Source organism: Pan paniscus, chromosome 4 (assembly GCF_029289425.2).
Source record: "Pan paniscus chromosome 4, NHGRI_mPanPan1-v2.0_pri, whole genome shotgun sequence".
Classification (NCBI taxonomy): domain Eukaryota; kingdom Metazoa; phylum Chordata; class Mammalia; order Primates; family Hominidae; genus Pan; species Pan paniscus.
Window position 1 is genome coordinate 19,619,055 of NC_073253.2, and position 23,590 is coordinate 19,642,644.

The 23,590-nt window shown below is 39.1% G+C and overlaps 1 protein-coding gene across 1 annotated transcript in view; it reads right to left on the minus strand.

Moving 5' to 3' along the window:
• RHOBTB3 (Rho related BTB domain containing 3) overlaps nt 1-23,590 on the minus strand; it is a 65,551-nt gene that overhangs the window by 36,336 nt on the left and 5,625 nt on the right. The window contains exons 3-6 of the mRNA XM_003822756.5: nt 23,068-23,254; nt 11,525-11,679; nt 7,660-7,771; nt 4,263-4,628 (exon numbers count right to left, since the gene is read on the minus strand). Of these exons, the coding sequence (XP_003822804.1) occupies nt 4,263-4,628; nt 7,660-7,771; nt 11,525-11,679; nt 23,068-23,254 (820 nt within the window). The remainder of the gene's footprint in view (nt 1-4,262; nt 4,629-7,659; nt 7,772-11,524; nt 11,680-23,067; nt 23,255-23,590) is intronic.

Sequence of the window (23,590 nt, forward strand, 5' to 3'; positions counted from 1 at the left end):
AAATTTCAAATTCCTAAAGGTTAAAAAAAGCATGTTATTTAAAAAGAATTAAGATATTCTTTGTAATCTGGTTCTTTAAAAAAAAAAACAAGGACAGGAGATAGGCTTATTATAATTCTCTAGCCCGTGTTTGCTCAAGGCAAATATTCCTGAGCACATGATGGAGTTCAACCTCTGCTTTACCAACCCATCTGATGGGAACACAAACAAACAACTGCTGTCTTCAATGGTTCTCTAGCATAACCCAAGGGCAGACCACAGCACTTCTGTGGGAAAACCACTGCATAACTGTGCCTTAACACTTGTATTCTATTCACAGGTTTAAAAATGTTAAAACAAAAACAAAACAAAACAAGCCTGGCCCATTTACTGAAGTCTCTGAGAAAAACGTAGGTTTAAAATTTTTGTTTGATTTGATTACAAAATACATTTTTTCAAAAACAGTGTCACTTATTCATACACAAACAAATGACTAGAGGATCAAACAAAGCAATAAATGTTTAAACATTTTCTGTTGATAGTGGAATCTGGGTAAATTTTTTTCTCTTAATTTTCAGCATTTTTCAAAATTGTCTTTTCTGTGCAAATACAGCTTTGATATCTCTTTTTAACATAATGTAAATGAAACTTTTCCTTGAGCCAGAGGTTGTAATCTGTAAATAATTAAAGAATAATAAATAGATACCTGCAGAACCAGTTATTTTCCCTTTTCCTTAACCAGCATCTGGATCTCTGCAGCCCCAGGTCAATGGCCCGTGCCCCTGCTCAGACCAGACAGCACCTCCGGCTTTGGCCGTGACGTACAAGGAGAGATCACAGCCGAAATGGGACGGGTCAGTGTCAGGTTAAGAAGCCAGGACTCTGAACTGGTTGAAGACCTGTAGCTCAGCAGGCTCTCCACACCATCATGCCTGCCTGCCCTCCGATCCCTATTCCAGGCTTACTTAATTTCCACCCAACCACTAGGCATCCACTTTTCCTCGCGTCAGGCAGGGGACACACAGGGCACTGAGAGCCCCAGTTCTGAATAGCTCTGCATCAGTCAGCCTTACAGCTCACCCCATTTTTACTTTGAATCCTAAGCTGATAACTTGGTAGCCTTCCTAGGCCTCTGCACTGAATTCTAGGCCCTAGTTTGCTGGCTTTGGCTGGTTCCCAGTTCTTCCAAAAGCAGGTATTCCAGCTGCTTCTGGCAGTCCAGAGATCCAGCACCACCTCGGAGACTACTGGAAACGCAGAATCTCATGCCCCACTCCAGGTAACTGAACCAGAATCTCCACAGGAACAAGATCCTCAGATGATCTGCACACACTTTAAGGTTTGAAAAGCACTGGTCTAGACAATGAAGGGCCAATGGCAGGGCCACCCACTGTCTGAATGTTGGCCTTCCTGAGGCTGATCGCCAGAGTAATGGGACCTCCTGATTGAATGCCTGTCTTGGCTGCACTGTTCCACCCTGCAACCACAACCAGAGATGAGCTTTCTAAAGCCCAGTGTGATCATGCTTAAAACTCTAGCACAAGTCTAAGAGCAGCAGGAACAGCTTCCACAGGCCTTGCCCACCTCATCACCCACCAGCCATCGCCTTTCACTCTACGTTCCAGCCATGGGAAACGGCCTGTGATCCCTGGAAAGCAGCAGCTACCTAGGATTACATTTTTATTAATGCAAATGTCCCCAGAATATTAATCTCTTTCAAACAGTATCAGAATGAATGCATAAAAAAATTACAACAGGTAAATGACTCCGGGGAAAGGGTCTAGGGTAGAAGGATAACTTTTTTCTTTTCTTTCCCTTTTTTTCCATCTGCCTGTATTAATTTTGCAATTAAATAAAGCACTCCCCCTAGGAGAAAGCTAGGCAGGATCAGCCACTGGAGATACATCTAGCTATTTTACTGCTACTATGTTAAAAAGGATATAAGACGTCAGAGTGCTCATATGCCTTTGAAAGTAGTCAATAACAATTGTGGAAGCCTACTGAATAAGTCATGTAATTTCAACAGAAAATTATCATACAAAAGTCACGTCCCTCATAGTTCCTTAAACATATGATTAAAAACTTAACATGTAAACATGTTAGTTTTTCAAAATCTTAAATTCTGAACTGTGACATTCTAAGTTTAAACGTCAAAATCTATAGTACTAAATGAAGTCTTTAAATAGTTTGACTTACTGATATGATGATGCCCGGCTACTGGAGCCTACTCTTTAATTCAAGTAAAGCTTACAGAGAACCCGCTGAAGGCAATGTGCTGGGTGTGTGCTGTACAGGTGCTTAATTTATGCCTTTTCCAAGCCAATATTTCACTAACCTAGCACCACATTCTACTCCAATATGTATTTTTTATCCACATAAATCTGCGTGCTGCAATTGTACTTTTCAAAATCATAATTTAAGTTTTAACATATAAAATTACATGACCACAACCCACATGAACAAAGTAATACCTTATTTTTAACATCAATTACTTAAATAAAGGCTGCCCCAAATTTCCCTACCTGTATGAAATGATACTTGCCTTGCAAACCTTAAACTTTTTATCTGTTCCCAATTAGGCTTTATTTGAAGCCTAAAAACAAATTAATTATAAATGTTTCTCCAGACACACTGCAGAGCAGGAGTGACCTTAGCCTAACAGGTTATCGCTACATGATTTGAAGTGGGTAAAGAAAATTAAAGACAGGAGTTCTCAGAAAACTTATATTTAGATGCTTACATTAAAATTCATTTTACATCTGTTCTTTTCCACTCTTAGATGGGACACTTAGATGTAAGACCTTCAATTCATTTGCTAAAATGACTCAGATAGAACTTCTATCTTTAAAATATAGTTGCTACTGAGTTTTTAAAAGGGCAAAGAGAAAAATACTTGATAAGCTAAATCTTAAAAAGAAAGGGCACAGTAAGGAACAAAAAAAGTAACGTCTATGATAGTCATAGCCAAAGTTAATTAGACCTCAACTAACACTGGATGTTGATTTCCAGTCCGTAAGCTGAATGCAATTCTCTCTTTCACGCCCTACAAAACCTAAGAGTCGAACCGAAGAGTGAATAGCTAGGTTTTAAGGTATAGACACATGATTTCATTTGCTCTTGGAATATTTTATGTCTTTAAAACTAAATTGGACAATAAATTCTCATATTTCATATTTTGGATGTTTTTTAAAGAAATAAAATATTAACATACCTGTTTGGCAGATTATGGTTTTTACAAGTAGATTTAAAACCAAGGCAAATACAAAAACATATGAAAAGATGCTTGATATCACTAATCATTAGGGAAATGCAAATCAATACCAGAATTAGATACCACATCATACCCATTAAGATGGCTACTATTAAAAAAAATAAACAGCAAGTGTTGGCAAGGATGTGGAGAAACTGGAACCCTTGTGCAGTTTGTAGGCACGTAAAGTGGTATAGCTAGTGTGGAAAACAGTATGGCAGTAAAAAATCAAAAATAGAATTACCATGTGATCCAGCAATTCCACTTCTGTGTATATATGCAAAAATAAAATAAAAGCAGAGTCTCAAAAGAGATATTTGTACACTATGTTCACAGCAGCATTACTCACAATAGCTAAAACAGTGGAAGCAACCCAAGCGTCCATGGATGAATGAATGGGTCAACAAAATGTGGTCTATATGTACTACAGAATATTATCAACCTTAAAAGGAAGAAAATCCTGATACATGCCACAACTTGGATGAACCTTTAAGACATTATGCTAAGTAAAATACATCAATCACAAAATGACAAATACTGTATGATTCCACTTACATGAGGCACTTAGGAGAGTTAAAATCACAGAGACAGAAAGTAGAATGGTGGCTGTCAGGGGCTGGAAAGAGGTCGGAATGGGGAATCATTGTTTAATGGGTATAGAGTTTCAGTTTTATAAGATGCAAAGAATTATGGACACGGATGGTGGTGATAGTTACACAACATTATGAATGTGTTTAATTCCACTGAACTGTGTTCTTAAAAATGGTTAAGATGGTAAAATTTATGTTCTATGTATTTTACCACAATAAAATGAAATTGATAGGGAAAAGATGAGGCAAGTACATTTGTAAGGAAAACAGAAAGCTTGGACCAAGTCTTATATATAAAGCAAATAATATTTCATGTATAATCTTAATCTCAGATGGTAGGTAAAGATCACTGTAAAACTAACCAGTACCCTTGAGTGTCACAGGCACGTTTCATTTCCAAAGCTTATGAGATTGTAAGTAACCAGAACCATTTGACAAGATACCTGAATAAATGAAGCGAAGGATGTCTGATAAACAAGAACAGAAGAGGGCGTCTTTAACAATGACTCGTAATGGTGGGTTGCCTGAAGATTCATGGCTAGCACCTGGAAATGCAGTATCTCTGTTTATAGCAAAAAGATCCTGGGTAGTTCGGATGATACTGGAATCCTGAATGTCAGTGGGACTCTTCACATTGAAAAGCAGCATGAAAACATGGCTTACAGCGCAGAGAACGATCTTGTGGGCCTCTACAACTTCCTTTAAATCGGGGTTGTAAAATACCACGTCCACACACTGGCAGCAGAACAGCAAGTTATTCAAGTCAGAGTTATAATGTGACGCTTCAGCCTTTAAGACAGGCATTTTTTCTGTTTTGAAAAAGAAAATAAAAATAATAAACTCCTTTCAGGTTTACAGACCCAACAATTTCATGTTTACTTTAAATATAATTGTATAATATTTTAAAATATTATTAGGTTAAAGCATAAGAAACAGCCAATATTTAACCATTTTTTGATGCACAAAAACAGCGATTTTCTACTGCTTAACCTAATTTATAAACATATATAAACTAATTATTCAGGAACTGTAGAATTTTATAACACAGACACACAAATACTATGTTTATTTACATTTTATAGAGCAAATGAAAAACCCACTAATGACGTACGGAACAATAAAATAACATTTCTTCTTACTTGTGTGTCCCAAAATAAAACAATCCGCCAAATACTGAACTTTAGTATTTCATAGTCATCCTTCTTTACTTTTACCTTTGATTTTAAAAATTCAAAGTACTGAATAAGTTCCGAAGAACCCAATCTCACATCTGAAGTCCTTTTCCTCCTGGGACCAGAAGTAGAGGTAGAGGGCTGAGCTGTTAAAATTGTGCAACTTCTCAGAGTCAAGGCTCAGAGTCTTGAACTCGATCGTTTGAAAACATTGTGACCCCTTTATTTGGATTCCAAAACTAGCATTTTTTCCTTCTAGTAAAACACTTCAGCAAAAGTGCTGACTCAGCTCCCTAATTTCTAAGAGAATATAACCTTCAGTTTACTAGTTTGATCACCAATAAAGAGAGATGAGCCCTCAATCAACTCAGAATACCTACACTCCAGGCCCTCACCACAGACCCTAACTGTAAAACATCTGCCATCTCATTTTTATCCAAAGAGGAGCTGAGGAAAGTGACATTTGTGAAGTGTTGTTTGAAGGGTATGCAACCGTCTAAATCAGTGGAATTCAAACTTCTTTAGCAATAAAAATGCTTGATTCCAAAGCAAACCTCAGCCTATAAAACAGATAATAACGAAGTCCTTTGGAGGCCAGGCTCTCCCTGCACTGTATTCCAGTCCACCCTCCTCCCTTCTACTGCCTGTGGCCCCTTTACAGAACCCTAAATGCCATGTGCCCCAGAGCCCAGGATCCGTCCTTGGAACAAATCAACCCCAAATATGTACCCAGACTGTATTATTCTGAACCCCTGGAATATCTTTAGTGCTATACACACAGCTCTCTTAACAGAAGAGTACAAGAAACAGCCTTGTGAACGTTGAGGCTGCATTTCCTGAAGAGACACTTTTGAAAGCCCTGTCCACTATATCACTTAGTGCCCTCACATGAAGACCCACACAAGAGATTTTTCTTTTCTTTTCTTTTCTTTTCTTTTTTTTTTGAGACAGAGTCTCACTGGAGTGCAGTGGTATGATCTTGGCTCACTGCAACCTCTGCCACCCCGGTTCATGCAGCTCTGCCTCAGCCTTCCGAGCAGCTGGGACTACAGGCGTCGCCATCATGCCCGGCTAATTTTTGTATTTTTAGTACAAATGGGGTTTCACCATGTTGGCCAGACTGGTCTCGAACTCCTGACCCCTGGTGATCTGCCCACCTTGGCCTCCCAAAGTGCTGGGATTATAGGCATGAGCCACCATACCTGGGCCAAGATATTTCTTTTAAAGCTAAATGACATGTAATGTTTTGCTTTCTCTGAGGATCTGGTATATTTTGTCTTCTTGATTAATAAGAACTAAGAACTAACTATCTACATTATTTATGTGGTCATTTCCCACCCATTTTCTAATCCAGAAAGGATTTAAGGCCCAAGGGTTTGCAACCTAATAGACCATGTCTCCCCTTTCACTTTGCACACCAGGAAATTCGAAGCCAAGTGTGTATCATTTATATATATATGTGGTCTATATACCTGCACTTTTTTAAAGAGATGAGGTCCCTTAAATTCCAAAGGACATTGATCCAACAAAGTGCTACTCTACTATTTCTATTACAAAATCATGCAGAAAATTCTGATAACAGTTGATATAATTTATTTATTTTAAAGTTTATTTGCCCTGAACTTTGTATTAAAAATATTTCCAAACAGTCAAAAAAGTTGAAAGAACGATGCAATGAACACACATATACCCTTCACATATATCCCTCACGTGGATTTTGCAATTATTAACATTTTTTATTTTCCCCTTATCTCTAGAGAGACAGAAAGACACACACACACACACATACACACATCAACACACACACATACACACAGCTGAAATATTTAAAAGTTGCAGATATCAGGATGCTTTGGCTCTAAAACACTTTCTTTTTTTTTTTGAGACAGAGTCTTGCTCTGTCGCCCAGGCCAGAGTGCAGTGCAGTGGCACAATCTCAGCTCACTGCAAGCTCCGCCTCCTGGGTTCACGTCATTCTCCTGCCTCAGCCTCCCGAGTAGCTGGGACTACAGGCGCCTGCCACCTCACCCGGCTAATTTTTTTGTATTTTTAGTGGAGACGGGGTTTCACCGTGTTAGCCAGGATGGTCTCGATCTCCTGACCTCGTGATCCTCCCACCTCGGCCTCCCAAAGTGCTGGGATTACAGGTGTGAGCCACCGCGCCCGGGACTCTACGTTCACCTTCATCTCCTGGGAACAGGAACATTCTCCTATTCATCACAATACCATTATGATGCATAAGAAAATTAACAGTAATTACATGATATAATCTAATTTCCAGTCCGTATTAAAATTTAACTCATGTCCCAAGAACATCTTTTAGATGTTTTTATTGAACCAGTATCCAATCAAGGTTCATGCATTGCATTTAGTAGTTACTTAGCATTAGACTTTAATCTAGAACAGCTCCCCACCCAGGACACATAGGCTCTATAGGCTCAATTTTTAAAGCAGTATTTCTCAAAATGTGATTCAAGTACCAATCTGCTTTTGCATCACCTGGGAGGCTGATTAACACAGATTCTAGGCCTTATCCCAGGTTGACTGAATCAGAATGTCAGGTAAGCTCTGAGCATGCTCAAGTTTGAGAATAATTGCTCTAAGACCTGTGAGAAAGGATCTGTAATGAATGTTTAATGAATGTCTAGACATTGGCTAAGAAATGCACCTGGTTGTTCAAGTTGAGGTGGTCTAATTCCATGAAACGAGTTGCTCATTTTTCTTTTCTTCATTTTTTCACTTGTCTTCTGATTTAAGGCTTGAATCATAAAATACTCCAACTAAAACAGGAATCAAATTTTAATTGAAGATCCAACAAAACTATATATCCAACATGAAAATTTGTATCCGAAGTCACAATTGTCAAACATTTTAAATGTCAGTACCATTTATATGTATGCATTAGCAAACACATATAAACAATGTTTTTATTTAAAAAATGAATCGAGTGGAGCAGATTGTGCCTTCTCTGAACATAAATAAACTATCCACTCAAGAAGGAATTGTTATTAATCATTCTGCCACAAAGAAACATGCACTATTCACAACAGCAATGACATAGAGTCAACTTAAATGTCCATCACCGATAGACTGGATAAAGAAAACGTGGCGCATATACACGATGGAATACTATGCAGACATAAAAAGAATGAAACTATGTCCTTTGCGGCAAAATGGATGGAGCTAGAGGCCATTATCCTAAACGAACTAACAGGAACAAGAAACCAAATACCACATGTTCTCACTTATAAGTGGGAGCTAAACATTGAGTACATATGGACACAAAGAAGTGACCGGCAGACACCAGAGCCTACTTGAGAGGGTGGTGGGAGGGAGGAGGGTGAGGATCAGAAAACTACCTACCATGTACTATGTTTATTACCTGGTTAGTGAAATAATCTGAACACCAAACCCCTGTGACATGCAATTTACCCGTATAACAAATATGTACCCCTGAACCTAAAATAAAAGTTCTTTTTTCAAGGAAGGAATTGTTGGTTCTTTTTCAAATTTAACATATATATATGTATATATTCTTTTTTTTTTTTTAATTTTAGAAATGGAGTATCACTATGTTGCTCAAGCTAGACTCAAACTCCTGGACTCAAGGGATTCTCCCGCCTCAGCCTTCCAAGTCTCTGGGATTATAAGTGCATGCCATCCCATGCAGCTACTCTCTTGAATACTCAAGAAAGCCAAGCACTACAATTGTGTGGCTGGTAATAATTTTCTCAGTGGGCAACCACCACAGTTAATATTAGTGAAATTAAAGCAGGAACAGAGCTGCCTCTATGTCTACAGATGTTCCCATGAGCCAGGAAACTTCACTTTCTTCTCTTGAACAAATTTCTTTAAAATCTGTCCTTTACAAACTAAGAATCTCACTCAGGTGCATTTACGTAGCTTCGGGCCTGTGCCCTAGCTTGCAAGGCCTGGGGCAAAAGTCCAAATGGAGGCCCACCCACCACACACCTAAATATTTAAATGCTGTAAATCAAGAAAACAAACTGTTATATAAAAGATATTCTATACTTCTGTTTTGACAAATACATCATCATAAAAGCCCGGCAGGCAAGATTTATATTTAAATTCTCAGATTCTTCAGAGGTTCATACAGCAAAGGGAGAGCTGATCCCTAATTCCTGAGCCCTAAGACCACCCATTCTCTTCTCACCTCCTGCTCTAACTCATGCTTTAAAGAGCTCTGTGCACACAAGTGGACATCAAAGCTCTGTCCACTGTCCCCTCCCCCATTCCCCATAAAGACTCACCCTTTGGCCACCCCACAGGCCTAGGGGTGCATATACCAGCAATGTGGTCCACCATCAGGAGGACTGTCCCAGGAAAATGGCCTGCACAGGCCGAAACAGACCCAGGACCAGCGGCCAGAGAATTCTGGGGTACTGGATTTGGGAGCATAGTCCTAGCACTATTCCACAGACCTTTCTGTGTTGATGGAAATGTTCTGTAATATATGCATTATATAATACAGTAGCCACTAGCCACTTGTAGCCATAGAGCACCTAAAATATGGTTCATATGCTTGAAGAACTGAATTTTACTTGGTTTTATTTCAATTCATTTAAATATAAATAGCCACATGTAGCTAGTGGCTGCCATACTGGACAGCGCAGGTCTAGAAAGGAATGAAGTCCACCAGCTCCAGGTGGGCACAACCCTTGGCTCCACTGACTTGTGCCCTGTGGGGAGAGGTGCAACTGGAGGACGGACAGATGGAGCTCTCTAAAGCTGGAAGGCAGGCGGCTTTCTCTCTGGCCTAGGTCTGAGGGTAGTACTGCACAGCTCTTCAACTCTGACCCTTAAATGCAGATTTTCAATGCTCCTTTCATTCTAACATTATCATCTCCATCCATATGTTTGCCAATGCCATTCTATTTTACACTCAAGATCCCAGTTGTACTTTACTAGAAAGTAAAGCATCTAAAATGATACCATTCTGATCTTGTTTCCATATTCTCAACAGGGCTTGAGTTAAGGTAAAAAGAAACTGCCATGTCTTTCTCCCAACCTTGGCCACATCAATCCTCATCATGCCTCTAACCCTAATTGCAACATTAGATATTAGGAAGAAAGAGAAAAAAGGAGCCAGAAGAAGAGAAAGAGAGGAGAGAAAGTGGGAGTGGGAAAGTGGGAAGAATGATCCTGGGAATTTCAGGTTCAGGATCCTAGAACAGGGAGCAAGGAGACCTGTGGCTTCCAAGGGAACGGCCTCCCCTCAACAAATGAAACCAAATCTAATGCATAGAACTATCTGACAAATGAACCTTCACAATAAGCAAAACCAAACCATCTTTTTGCTCTCCAGCTTCCCAGGTATTTTAGGAAATGCACCATTCTTCGCCAAATTAAGATTTTTTTAAAAGCCACTAGAATATAATCTGCTTGACAGGAAGATTAAATTTCTCTTATCCACCTTTCTACTCACTGCTCATCACTATAAATGAATGCAACAAAAGTTTCTCACAGTCATCGATAATATCAATATTGTGAGTATATCTCCCTTAACATTGTAATATTAATGTTTCTTTATATTATTGGGTGAATAAAAGCCATTTATATTTGATGGAAATAAGCAGCATTTATATTTGGTCTTTATTTTACCCATTTACACAAATAGTATTTCTGTAGTCGTCTGTGGAACCTCAACATTTTAACATGAATTTACATAATGAATATTGGGGCGTATTGGAAAGAGTACTTGGTGAAGAGCTAGGGAACCGATGGCGGATGCCAAAGTGCTCCTGCTTAAAGTAGGTTTTCTTTGCTTTTAACTTCTCATCCGTGTATATCAGATTTGTCTGTTGAGAGGAGTTGCTTCTTAGAGGTTTGGAAATGCAGTTTCTATGTCAGCAAATTCTTAAATGATACAACTCCACAGTATTCTCCAAGGACATTACAGTCCTAATACTATATGGGAGGTGCTATGTGTTAACATCAGCATCAAAATGACTGCAGAACCCAATATGCGCCACTGCAACCAAGCAAGCAAACCTGCTCCCACATATCCAACAAGCAGCTATTTGTATAAGTAGTTCCTCTGAATCTGTTTGAGCTACAACAAGATTGGGAGGATATAAAATTTTGCCAAAGCACACACAGAGGAAGAAAAATTATTCTTTCCAACTGGTAGATGGAAGTGAAAGAGAACTTTCAGGGCCTGCTGGCTCAGGCTGCCAGGCTCATTCAGCTGTATAAAGATGACTATTAAAAGTGGCATCACAGGTTTGGTTAAGTAAACATGCTTTTGATACATACAACAAAGACTACTAAAGATCACCAAATGAAAAATTCCAAAATATCATATTAGATAATAGAAAAGGTTTCATTTGGAGAGAAAAATAAAATTATAATTTTATTCTGATAAAACCTTTGCCATTCACTCTCATTTTATTTCTCAAGGTTAAGTAAGACAAACCATGCTTTTAAAGCTGAAGTTCTAACTGATGTTCTACAAAATACCTAAAGAGGCAACCTGACAAATAATTTTATACTTCACAGGAATTTCCACTTACCACTCCTCCAAAATACTTTCCTATGTAGAAGTCATCAAGGCTGTGGAGTTCAAGATAGGTCGCTCCTAGTTCTTTTGCAAGTTGGATCCCTTCAGTTGTACTAACACAGCTCCCTCTGTCTGAGGTACATAGTGGGCATGTACAAGGTAACTCTTCTGAGAAAACAAATTTTAAAACAAAGAGTTTCGAAATTAAACAGGAAAAAAAAAGGTACACAGACAATCTGAACATTAAACAACAAAGAGCTCATACTAGAGCCACAGTTCAAAAGCATTCAGTATATCCACTACCCACTAAACTCTGAATACAAAGTGTCAATGACTCCCTAAATAAACAAGCATTCACTGCGAGAATAATAAATAGTATTTTAGAAAATAGAAAAATTTAAAAGTAGGTGAATGGATATTAACAAACAACCAGTACTCGTGGGCCTGCTTCTTTTTACACAACCTTGACATCCTGAATATCAGTATTTCTAGGCCAGTAGAAAAGAAGATAAATGTAACAACTTGATTGCCATGGAGAGCATGGAAAACAGTGGATTTGCTTTTTTAATATAATAAACTTGAAATCTATTTACAAAGTTTGAGTAAACCTTACACTTCTATTGTAACAGAACCTTCAATTTGACCTGATTTTCCAGGCAACAAAATTGTCACTCTCTTTGTAAACTTCATAGGAAGTACATTCCTATTAATTCAGACATTTCAATCATTAAACTGTAACGCATTCGACTTCAGAGAACAAGTTCAATCATTCTTTATCTTTTTCTTTAAGATTAAAAAATTAAAAACTGAAGAAATAAAAAGGATTAACTCAAAAAGTGAAAGTCCCAAAATTCACAGTTGTACCATGTATACATCTATGGCTAGGAAGGTGGTAGAACAATCTATCTATAAGAACATCCCTAGTAAGGCTAAAAATATATGTTTAACTCCATATTTGTCAGCCAGATTTGTTATGTATCGTGACCACAACATCAGATGTGTCACCATTCAAAAAGGCTGCCAGATCAAAAGAGGGTAAATTCATTTCTAGAAATGCATGTTGTTGTAGATTGGCTTCCCATGGGGAGGCAGACTCTAAGATGAAGAGTGGTGTGGAGAAGGTTAATTGGGGAGTGATCTTGGGAATAACGCTTCTCAAGTGTGAGGAATGCGGGACTGGGTAGAAGGAAAATTGGAATTGCAGTACTGTTGGAACAGGGACCAAAGCTGATCCTACAGGGGGCTCTGGAGCTTAGATGGCCTTTTAGAGTTGTTCCTCATTTGGGGAAAGGAGGTAGCTGAGCTGTATCCTATCCCTAAATCGACCAGCAATCAGACAAGGGCTGAGCCCCTGGAGCAGGGATAACTTGGGCAAGGCAGCTCCCATCAGCACAGAGTAATGCATGGAAGGGGGCTCAGATGTGCATCAGCAGCAGCCAACAAGCCCCAATAACTGAGGGAGTAAGTACACTGGCCCTGAAAGGACATTTGAGCAACTCCCCCATCGCATATGCAGCAACTTCCCTGTGAATGAATTGCATACAGATGGAGCAGATATATGTAAATATCGGGTATACGCTAAATATATTTAGTTCATATGCATACCATGTATGTAAAAATGCACATACACATACACACAGACACACATGGCTTAGATAATTTTAGCTTCACTGAAAGCATTTTGGAGCTCAGAAGCCATATATTCATATTCTCATTTTGCAGAGGAAGAAACTGAGGCTCAGAGAGGTTATGTGACTTTTCCAAGTCTCTTTGTGGGTTAGAGATAGAGAAGCAATCATAACACTGCTACTTGCTCCACCTGATAATAAAAGTGACACCAAAAGGAAAAATAAAAATATAGTTTTAGTAGAGAATTACTGATTCCAAAGATACAGTGATTTAAAAATTAAACTTGAGTTCTCTAAATTATGCCATAAATTCTAATTTGAGATTTTACTTTTACTTTTTCTAAGATCATTTTAAGTTTGGAGCAAATAAAGTTTTCATACAGAATTTGGCCTATCTTGAAAAATAACATGTTGGTATTTCACATTCTTCACAAAGCCTTCCTAAACAGTGCCTTTGATTTTCTGAAAACAGAGGCCTTCTTATATCTACAAAGGTCTCCTTATGTTGATGGAATGGAGTGGGTAGCCAGATCATCTTATTAAACTTTATTTCTGGACAGAAATCAAGCAGAGACAGGAGTGTTTCAAGTGGAAAAGTGAAGTGAACATAATGTAAAATAATTTTTAACAATCTGATTTGAGGGACAAAATACAACTAATTTCAGGTTTATGCTAGCAGGGTGGTTTTCCACTGTGCGTGGTTGTAAGCAATTTACCTACACATGTTCCTAGAAAGTGCCCCTGTATCTCTTCTATGTCACTGAAGACATTTGTTTTTGTTCACTCACCAGAAAGGAAAAAATGTCTAGTCTTTCTACACCATATTATGCTGTAACTATGTTGCCACTTAGCTACCTACCCTTTGTCTGGATTCTAAAATCTTACTTCTTAAAACCTTCTTGAGAGGCTTTTGTTTCTTAATAGTTACTTTGTGGGTTCTCTTTTGAACCATTCCTATATTCTTCAATATCAGTCAGCTATATGATCTAAGATTCCAAGTAGAAGTCTGGCTTCTATTGGTTATAGCAGTAGAACCGATTCTAAATTAAATTAATTTACATTAACCATTTAATCAGGAACAAGCAGAGGATTCAAACTAATTTTAAATTGTGGTGCGGCATGGTCACGTGACTCTGAATGAGTGCTACACTTCTAGCTTACATTATAGTCTTTTTTTCCCTTATATGCTTAAGATGTTATCATAAAATGCTGTCTTTTTTTTTTTTTTAAAGCAAGCACAATGTAACTCTGACATTCAAATGGATAACATCTTTGAAAAGTAGTGGCTTTGGGAACCTGCAGGTTAATTCTTACAACATTGCCACTGCTTGGAAGTTTTAGAAATTCTTTTCAAAAATTCTAGCCCAGTAAAGGACCAGGCTCTACCAGAGCTTCAGAAATAACTGAAAGGATGCCTGTCTTTGGGAGCTTAAAGCTATGAATACATTCTAAGCACATTCTGAAAAAAAAATTCTCTTTTCAAGATAGATTCAATATTTAGTATAAGCCGAAAATTTATTCAGAGCCAAGTATGATGAAGACATCCATAGGGTCAAAGTTGTCAAAAATGTGTAACAAAGGAAAGAAATGAGACTGGATTATACTTGCTGAATTCTTTTTAACTTTAAAAAGAATTTCAAGAAGCTAAGCATGATGGCGTGTGCTTAATTCCAGCTACTTGGGAGGCTGAGGTGGGAGGATCCCTTGAACCTAGGAGTTGGGGGCCAGCTTGGTTGACATAGTGAGATCCCATCTCCATTTATTTTATTTTTTTAAATTTGTATGTATTTATTTATTTATTTTGAGACAGGGTCTCACTCTGTTGCCCAGGCTGGAGTGCAGTGGCATGATCTCTGCTCACTTCAACCTCTGCCTCCCCCAGGCTCAAGTGATCCTCCCACCTCAGCCTACCTAGTGGCTGGAACTACTGGTGTGCATCACCACACCTGGCAAATTTTTGTATTTTTACTAGAGATGGGGTTTCACCATGTTGCCCAGGCTGGTCCTGAACTCCTGATCGCAAGTGATCCTCCCACCTCAGTCTCCCAAAGTGCTGAGATTACAGGCGTGAGTCACCATGGCCAGCCCCATCTCTATTTAAAACAAAAAACAAACAAACAAAAAGGTAAAAAGAGTTCCAAGGGAATTACCAGGAGAGCACCCAGCACAGTTTCATGTACTCCAAGGGATGGATGGGGGGAAGCCGATATAGGTCCTCGAGTTGAATAGCCAGATTTAGCTTTGTAATTACTTTGTAATTACATCTTGTATGGCAAATTAATTTCATCTTGTTAGTGAAATTGATTTTTTCATTTACTCAGATCATCCATAAAACCATTCACTCATTGAATAAACGTTTAGTGAGTACCTACCACACATCAAGTGCCAGGGATATAAAAATGCAATGATAAAAAAACTCATATTCAACTGAGAGAAGATAGACATGACTGCAAACAGTTATAATATAACATAATAAGCACTGAAATAAAGATGTCCAAAGCCACCACAGAACAGAGGAGAGAAAGTTAACTGTCTGGGGGGATTACGGAAGGCTTCACAGAAAGTGTAATGATTTAAAAGATAAGTGTGAATTTGCTATGCTGATATGATAGGGGCTGTGTAGAGGGGCACTACAGTTAAGAATACAGCATATACAGGGGACTGGATGTGAGAAGAAAGGAAAACATTCATTTCCAGTTTCAAGATAGAAAGCTAAGCCCACACTGTGATCTCCCCTCCCTGCCAAATCACAGAGATGATGAAATAAAGGGGGAAGGGGGGAGGAGAGAAAGAAGAGAGGGAATGAGAGAAGAGGGAAGGAGAGAGGGAGGGAGGAAGGAAGGAAAGAAGGAAGGGGGAGAGGGGCCAGGTGCATTGTCTCATGCCTGTAATCCCAGGACTTTGGGAGGCTGAGGCAGGTGGATAACTTGAGGTCAGGAGTTCGAGACCAGCCTGGCCACTATGATGAAACTCCACCTCTACTAAAAATACAAAAATTACCCAGGCATGGTGGTTCATACCTATAATTGCAGCTACTTAGGAGGCTGTGGCAGAAGAATCACTTGAACCTGAGGTGGAGGTTGCAGTGAGCTGAGATCGTGCCACTGCACTCCAGCCTGGGCAACAGAGTGACACGTTGTCTCAAAAAAAAAAAGGGGGGGGGGAGGAGAAGAAGGGAGGGAAGGAGGGAAGAGGGGAGGAAAGAAGGAAGGGGGAAGGAGAAAGAGAGGGAGGGAGAAAGACAGGGAGGGAGGCAGGAAGGACTGAATACACAGCAACACTCAAAAACTAGAGGGGAAACCTCATCAGCCCAGAAACTAGGAGTGCCTGAGAGAATGAAGGCAGGCAGCATAGGACCGAAGAGGCCTCCTGAAGCTCTGAGTACAGGCTCACACTGCAGCCACACCCAGAGTGCTCCCTGCTCAACAATGCAGGGAGCAACAAGGAGGAGGCGGCCCAAAGGCAAATGACTGGGGATGAGTGGGAGAACCCCAGTGGAAGCAGCCAGGCCTGTTGGTCCTGGGTGTTTTCCTACTTACACCCCCATCCCCAGACAGCAGCTGGGCAGAGAAAGAGGAAGGCATCAATCCAACAAGGAAAGTCAACTGCAAAAGTAGGCAAATTAAGAATTCCCCAATGTTTAAGAAGTATCCATACCATAAAATAAAATCTCATCAAGTAGAACGACTTATAATGCTGTCTTAAAACCAAACTTAATAGAAAAATCAAAACTGAATTATTAAGCATCATTAATTATCCTGAGAGTTTTTTTATTTATTTTTTATTTTTTTATTTTTTGAGATGGAGTCTCGCTCTGTCCCCCAGGCTGGAGCGTAGTAGCGCAATCTTGGCTCACTGCAACCTCCGCCTCCCAGGTTCATGCCATTCTCCTGCCCCAGCCTCCCGAGTAGCTGGGACTACAGGCGCCCGCCACCACGCCTGGCTAATTTTTGTACTTTTAGTAGAGACAGGGTTTCACTGTGTTAGCCAGGATGGTCTTGATCTCCTGACCTCGTGATCCGCCCACCTCGGCCTCCCGAAGTGCTGGGATTACAGGCATGAGCCACTGCGCCTGGTCTGAAGAGTTTTTTTAAATAAAAGTTTGCATCCTTAAGATTGGAACAAGAAATTATGAAAACAGCCATTAGAGATCTGGTATGAAAAGCTTTTGAAATAAAAAATTTAATAAGGCAGAATAGCAGAACAGACCCGGCAGAACTAATGTGTGAACCAGAAGAAAAGGCCAAGGAACTCTCCCATAATGCAACACAAAGAAATAAAGCAATAAGAAATATAAAAGAAAGATAAAATAATCAGAGAAGAGATCCAGAAGTTTCAACATCAGTCTAACAAAAGTCCCAAAAGAAGAGAATAGAGAAAATGGATGGATGGTGATATCTGAAGTCACACAGTTAAGACTTTCCTAGACCTAAAGAAAGACATTAAGTTTTTCAAGTAGTTCAGTGTGACTGATACATAAGACAGGGGATTGTGCCCTGCAAGATTATAGAAACAGTCAGAGGCTACCTCATGAAGGATCTTGTATTTCAGGTAAAGATTTTACAAGAAAAAGTTATTGAAATGAGATACAAATACCACACTGAAATAAGGGCATCAGTGCCCATAATTTAAATAAAAAGTATAATCCCTGGCTCTAGCCAATTAAAGGGTGCAGAAGTAAAGACACCTAAAGTCATGAGCATCCTAGAGCCCAGACCTTGGTTTCTAAATATCATTGCCCCCTAGAAGGAACCAGAGTTCCCTGAAGAAATGGCTGATTCTAGGACTGGGATAGGCAAAGTCTGAGCCTGGAATATCTTGTGCCAGAAAATAAGGAAGGGGCTAAAAACTGATTAGAGGTAGCTTGAAATGACTCCCTGCAAGCAAATATGGAGCAATGTGAGCATCCAAAAGAATAATCAGAACAGATTACAAAATACTGAATTTAAAATGGAAATCCATGAATCATAATAATTCTAAGAGAAAAATTTGGAAGCAGAGAAAAAGGAAAGCTCCATTTACAGAAGAATATCAACCAATAAGTATAGGAAGAATGATAGAAACATCACTATTTTGCAAGCACATTTATCATAAATGAAGGAATTACACAAACTAAAGGGCCTGGGTTCATTAAAAATGTTAATATTATGAAAGACACGGTCCCTCCCCCCAAAAACCATTGGGCGTACTGCTCCAGATTAAAAGAGATTAGAAGGCAGATGTGGTAATGCATGCCTATAATCCTAGCTACTTGGGAGCCTGTGGCAGGAGGATTGCTTAAGCCTGAGTTCCAGACCAGCCTAGGCAACACAGCAAGATCCTGTTTCTAAAAAAAAAAAAAAAAAAAAAACAGAAAGAAAGAAAAAAAAAAGAGAATTGAGAGATATAACAACTAAATGTAATGTGTAATATTTAATTGCATCCTGGATTGGTTAAAAGACAACAACAATGATAAACCCCAGCTATAAAGCACATTATAAGGAAACAACCGGGGAAATGTAAATATGGATTCTATCTCTTTTTTTTTTTTGGTCAGAGTCTCGCTCTGTCATCCAGGCTGGAGTGCAGTGGTGCGATCTCGGCTCACTGCAACCTCCGCCTCCTGGGTTCGTGCCATTCTCCTGCTTCAGCTTCCCAAACAGCTGGGACTACAGGCACCTGCCACCACGCCCAGCTAATTTTTCATACTTTTATTAGAGACCGGGTTTCACCATGTTAGCCAGGATGGTCTCGATCTCCTGACCTCGTGATCCTCCCGCGTCGGCCTCCCAAAGTGCTGGGATTACAGGTGTGAGCCACTGCGCCTGGCCGGATTATATCTTAAATAATAGTAAAAATGTAATAGTATGTTAGATTTCTTGATTGATGATTGTATTAGGCTTAATAAGATAACGGCCTTGTTCTTAGATGATACATGCTAAAGTAATTAGGAATAAAGAAATCTCATAATGTTTACAATTCACTCTCAAATAGTTCAGCCAAAAAAAAGTGTGTGTGTGTGTGTGTTTATAAAATCTAGGGTTCAATGTCTTATTCTTGTCAACTTTCTTAGGTTTGAAATTTTGCAAAATAAGAGGCAAAGACGAAAGTTCTTAAAGAATTCAAAGCATTGAGCGCCATGATCTGACTTGTATTCTAGGATGACTATTCTGAGAGAATTTATTTCAGAAAGAGACAAACCAGGAATAGCACACCAGAGGCCAATTTTCCATAAAGCAGATGAAGCTGAAGCTTCAAGACTCTTTTCTTGTGGATCCTTTCCAAGCCCCAGGAAGAACCTGAGCAATATATCCTCACATGGTCATATTCTTTTGTAAAATTTGCAAACTAAGATATTTAGTCAAGACTATTGTCTCTTTCCACTCCAAATCACTTCATCTTCTATCAGGCAGCTCTGGAGTAACTATGGGCATTTGGGGGATGCTGCTAAAGGGAATTTAACCTTAGGCTTAATGAACTATTTGTGGTTTATAGTCACTTCCATGTACAGTTGAGTGTTTGATAACTATCCTAATACATGTATGACTTTCAGAAATGCTTCTGCCACCCACAGTGCACTTACTTGTTGTCATGACAAGAATCCTGAGCTGAAATAGGAATACAACACAAACTCTGGTGCCCAGGACCAGAAAGATATGGAAAGAGAAGAAATATGCTGAAAGAAAAACTGATTATCATTCTCATCTCTATAGAAAATATCATAAAGTGGTTGTATTAGTCTGTTCTCATGCTGCTAACAAAGACATACCTGAGACTGGGTAATTTATAAAGAAAAGGAGGTTTAATGGACTCATAGTTTCACATGGCTGGGGAGGCCTCATGATCATGATGGAAGGTGAAGGAGGAGCAAAGTTACATCTTACATGGCAGCAGGCAAGAGAGCATGACCAGAACTGCCCTTTTATAAAACCATCAGATCTCATGAGACTTACTCACTATCATGAGAATAGCACAGGAAAAACCCGCTCCCATGATTCAACCACCTCCCACCAGGTCCCTCCCATGACACATGGGGATTATGACAATTCAACGTGAGATTTGTGTGGGGACACAGCCATAACCTATCCGTGGTTATCATATGAAGAGATGACCAAAGACTATGGTCACCCAAAAAACATAAGAAAAGTTGAAGAAGTATCAGGCTGTTAAAAAGATCTGTTGCCAGGTGTGGTGGCTCACGCCTGTAACCCCAGCACTTTGGGAGACTGAGGTGGGCAGATGGCTTGAGTCTAGGAGATGGAGACCAGCCTGAGCAACACGGCAGAATTTCGTTTCTATAAAAAAACTGGCTGGGTGTGGTGGCACGTGCCTGTAGTCCTTGCTACTCAGGAGGCTGAGGTGGGGGGCATCGTTCAAGCCCAGGAGGTCCAGGTTGCAGTGAGCTATGATCATGCCACTGCACTCCAGCCTGAGCAACAGAGCAAGACCCTGTCTCAAAAATATATACATACATTTAAAAATGTCTGTAGTATTTGACAACTTTTTAGTTGTAATTTGTTGTGCTTTCACTTATCATTCTAAATATTTACTTTTGTACATATATGTATCTGTTATTTTGTGGGTTTTTTCCTTATGAAGGACCTCCCAAATTGTGTAAGTTTGAGGCCCTACAAAATCTGAAACCATCCCTTAAAGAGACCAAAAAGAAGGCCACCATGACAAATAACTAAATGACTAGAATGCGAAATCCGATGGAGATGAAGAGAAAGTAATGAGTTTGAGATTTATTTAAAATGTAAAAGCAAAAGGGCTTCTTAATCAACTGGATATGCGGAATCAGGCTGGGTCTAGGATGATTCTTGTTTGGGTGAATGGATAGGACTGGCATCATTCACCAAGACAGGAAATTTGGCCAGAGGAAGATGATGTCTATGGTGATATGTGCCAGGAGCAAGACTAAAGCCAGAGAGACAGACTAAACAGTTATCGGTGTTTATATAGGAGAAGCCAGGACAACAGATTAGCAGGTTAATGGTTTGGCTGAAGAGTAAGAACAGGTGAGGTCAAAGGACGGAACCCTGGGAAACAATTCTGCTGTGTGTGTGTGGGAGGATGGGAGAAAGGCAAAGGAGACAGATAGTTAAAAGAACCAGTAGCTTTATTAAATGGAGGGAGAGGTATGTTTCAATAATTTCAATAAGGGATAAGTATTATTATCTCTTATCTCTTCAATAAGAGATAATTGTTATTAAAGTGTATTAAATTTGGCTAACGAGGACATAAGTGGTGTCTTAGTCCGTTTTGTGCTTCTATAATGGAACACCACAGACTGGGTAATTTATAAAGAAAAGAAATTTATTTCTCACAGTTCTGGAGGCTGAGATGTCCAATATCAAGGTGCTAGCATCTGGTGAGACCTTCCTGCTGCATCGTCCCATGGTGGAAGGCAGAAGTACAAGAGAGCTCACAAGACAGACGGCAGAAGAGGGCCAAACTCATCCTTTTATCAGGAGCCCACTCCCATGATAATTAACCCACTTTAAAGATAATAGCATCAATCCATTTACGAGGGCAGAGTCCTCTTCCCCTAATTACCTCCTAAAGTCTCACTGCCCAACACTGTGCCCATCACATGAACTGTGGGGAACAAATTCAGACCACAGCAACTGGAGACCCTGAGTGAGAACAAACTTGGTGCACTTGTGAAAGTCAAAGTCAGACTGTAGTGGACTGAAGAATGAATAGGAAATGGACTCAGGAAGTGCAGATAACTCTTTTATGAATCATGACCAGAAATAAAAAGAAAGATAGGGAAGTAGAGGGGATATGGGGTCACGGGTAGGTCATGCCTGCCTTACTTGTATCTACTAATGCTATATATATACCTGCCCTCTGACCCAACAATCCCGCTCCTGGGTAACGACCTAAGCATCCTCAGAAGAAGAATGGATAAATAAATTATGGCATATTCATACAATGGACTAATATATAGTAATAAAAAGAACAAACTACAGATAAACACAACATGGACAAATCTTAAAAGTATTATGCTAACTGAAATTAGCCTAACCTAAGGCACTACTACATACCATATAATTTCATTTGTATGAAGTTCAGAAATAGGTAAAACTAATCTGTGTTGTTAGAAGTCAGAAAAGCAGTTACCTCTGAGGAGGAGCGTTATTAACTGGGAAGAGCATGAGGGAGCCTTCTCAAGTGCTGCAAATGTTCTATACCTTGATGTATGTGGGTTGCGCGGCTGTATACATAGGTAAAAATGCATTTAGCTGCACTCTAAGATCAGTAAACCTTATGTCCTTTACTTCGCAATACCTCAATTTAAAAGTTTTTAGAATAATGTGTAAAAATAAAATTTTAAAAATAGCTTTACTAGGAAATACCACTAAGAAGATCTGTAAAATACCACCAAATCAAACTGAATCCTGAGTTGGCCCTAAGATATCTGACAATAATATGCACAGCAGCAATGGCTGAAGCAGCCCGAACCCAATGAATCTATCAGCCATGGAATAAGCAATCCTTTCTTTTAGGCAGCACTGTCAGTGTTTCCAGCTCACTCATTGTTATCTACCTAAAAATCCTGCTCCCAAGCCCACATCTTCATGTGAACAATCTATCCTTCCCAATCGGGTAGACCTTCAGATCATCAAAAAGAGTTTTCTAGGGCTCAGCATCAGCCTAATACCTCTCATATGTCAAAATAATACAATTGCTGACTTCCATCACTACTGTAGAAGAGCCATTTAGAAGACAGATTTGCACCCAGTGGAATCACAGCAGAAGTTCATGATCCTCTCTTTTGTTGTTTTTTTATCGTATCAAATGATGAAGCGATAGCAGCTGGCATTGAACCAAAGTCATTTTGGTTTTCAAAAACAAACCCTATTATCCATTAATAAACTTAGCACTATTTAAAGTATATATAATATTTGCATGCTCACTACAAAAAAGAATATTAAATACTTACCATTTTGTCTGGTACCAACAGCAGCAATAATTACTGGAACTGAATTTAATGCTCTTTTTATCACTGGAATATAATTATCCTTTACTTCATGGAATGAAAACTTGTCATTAACGTTGTATTTGATCACAATGATGTCAGCGCCCCCAATTAGATTTCGAGAAGTGTACCAATCACTGTCAAATATGTCCTAAACCAAAATGCAAATAGCAATCTTTAGTCTACTTATCGTCCAATCAATCCTGAAATAATTTATGACATTAATTTTTGGAATTCATAAAAAATTATTTTAAAATAAGTAACTACATAAAATTAAAAGTGTTGCAGTCTGCCAACTCTCTTTTTAAAAATGTTTACTTACTCATGTAGCCTGGACAATTATGTAATGGTTAAACAGGAGAACCTGAGAATTCTTGAGAGTCAGATAAAATAAGCGACCTCTTTCACTATTTGCACTTAAAAATAAGCCCTTTGTTTTAAAATTACACTGTATTTTTATCACCTCATAAATTCAAAAGTGTAACAT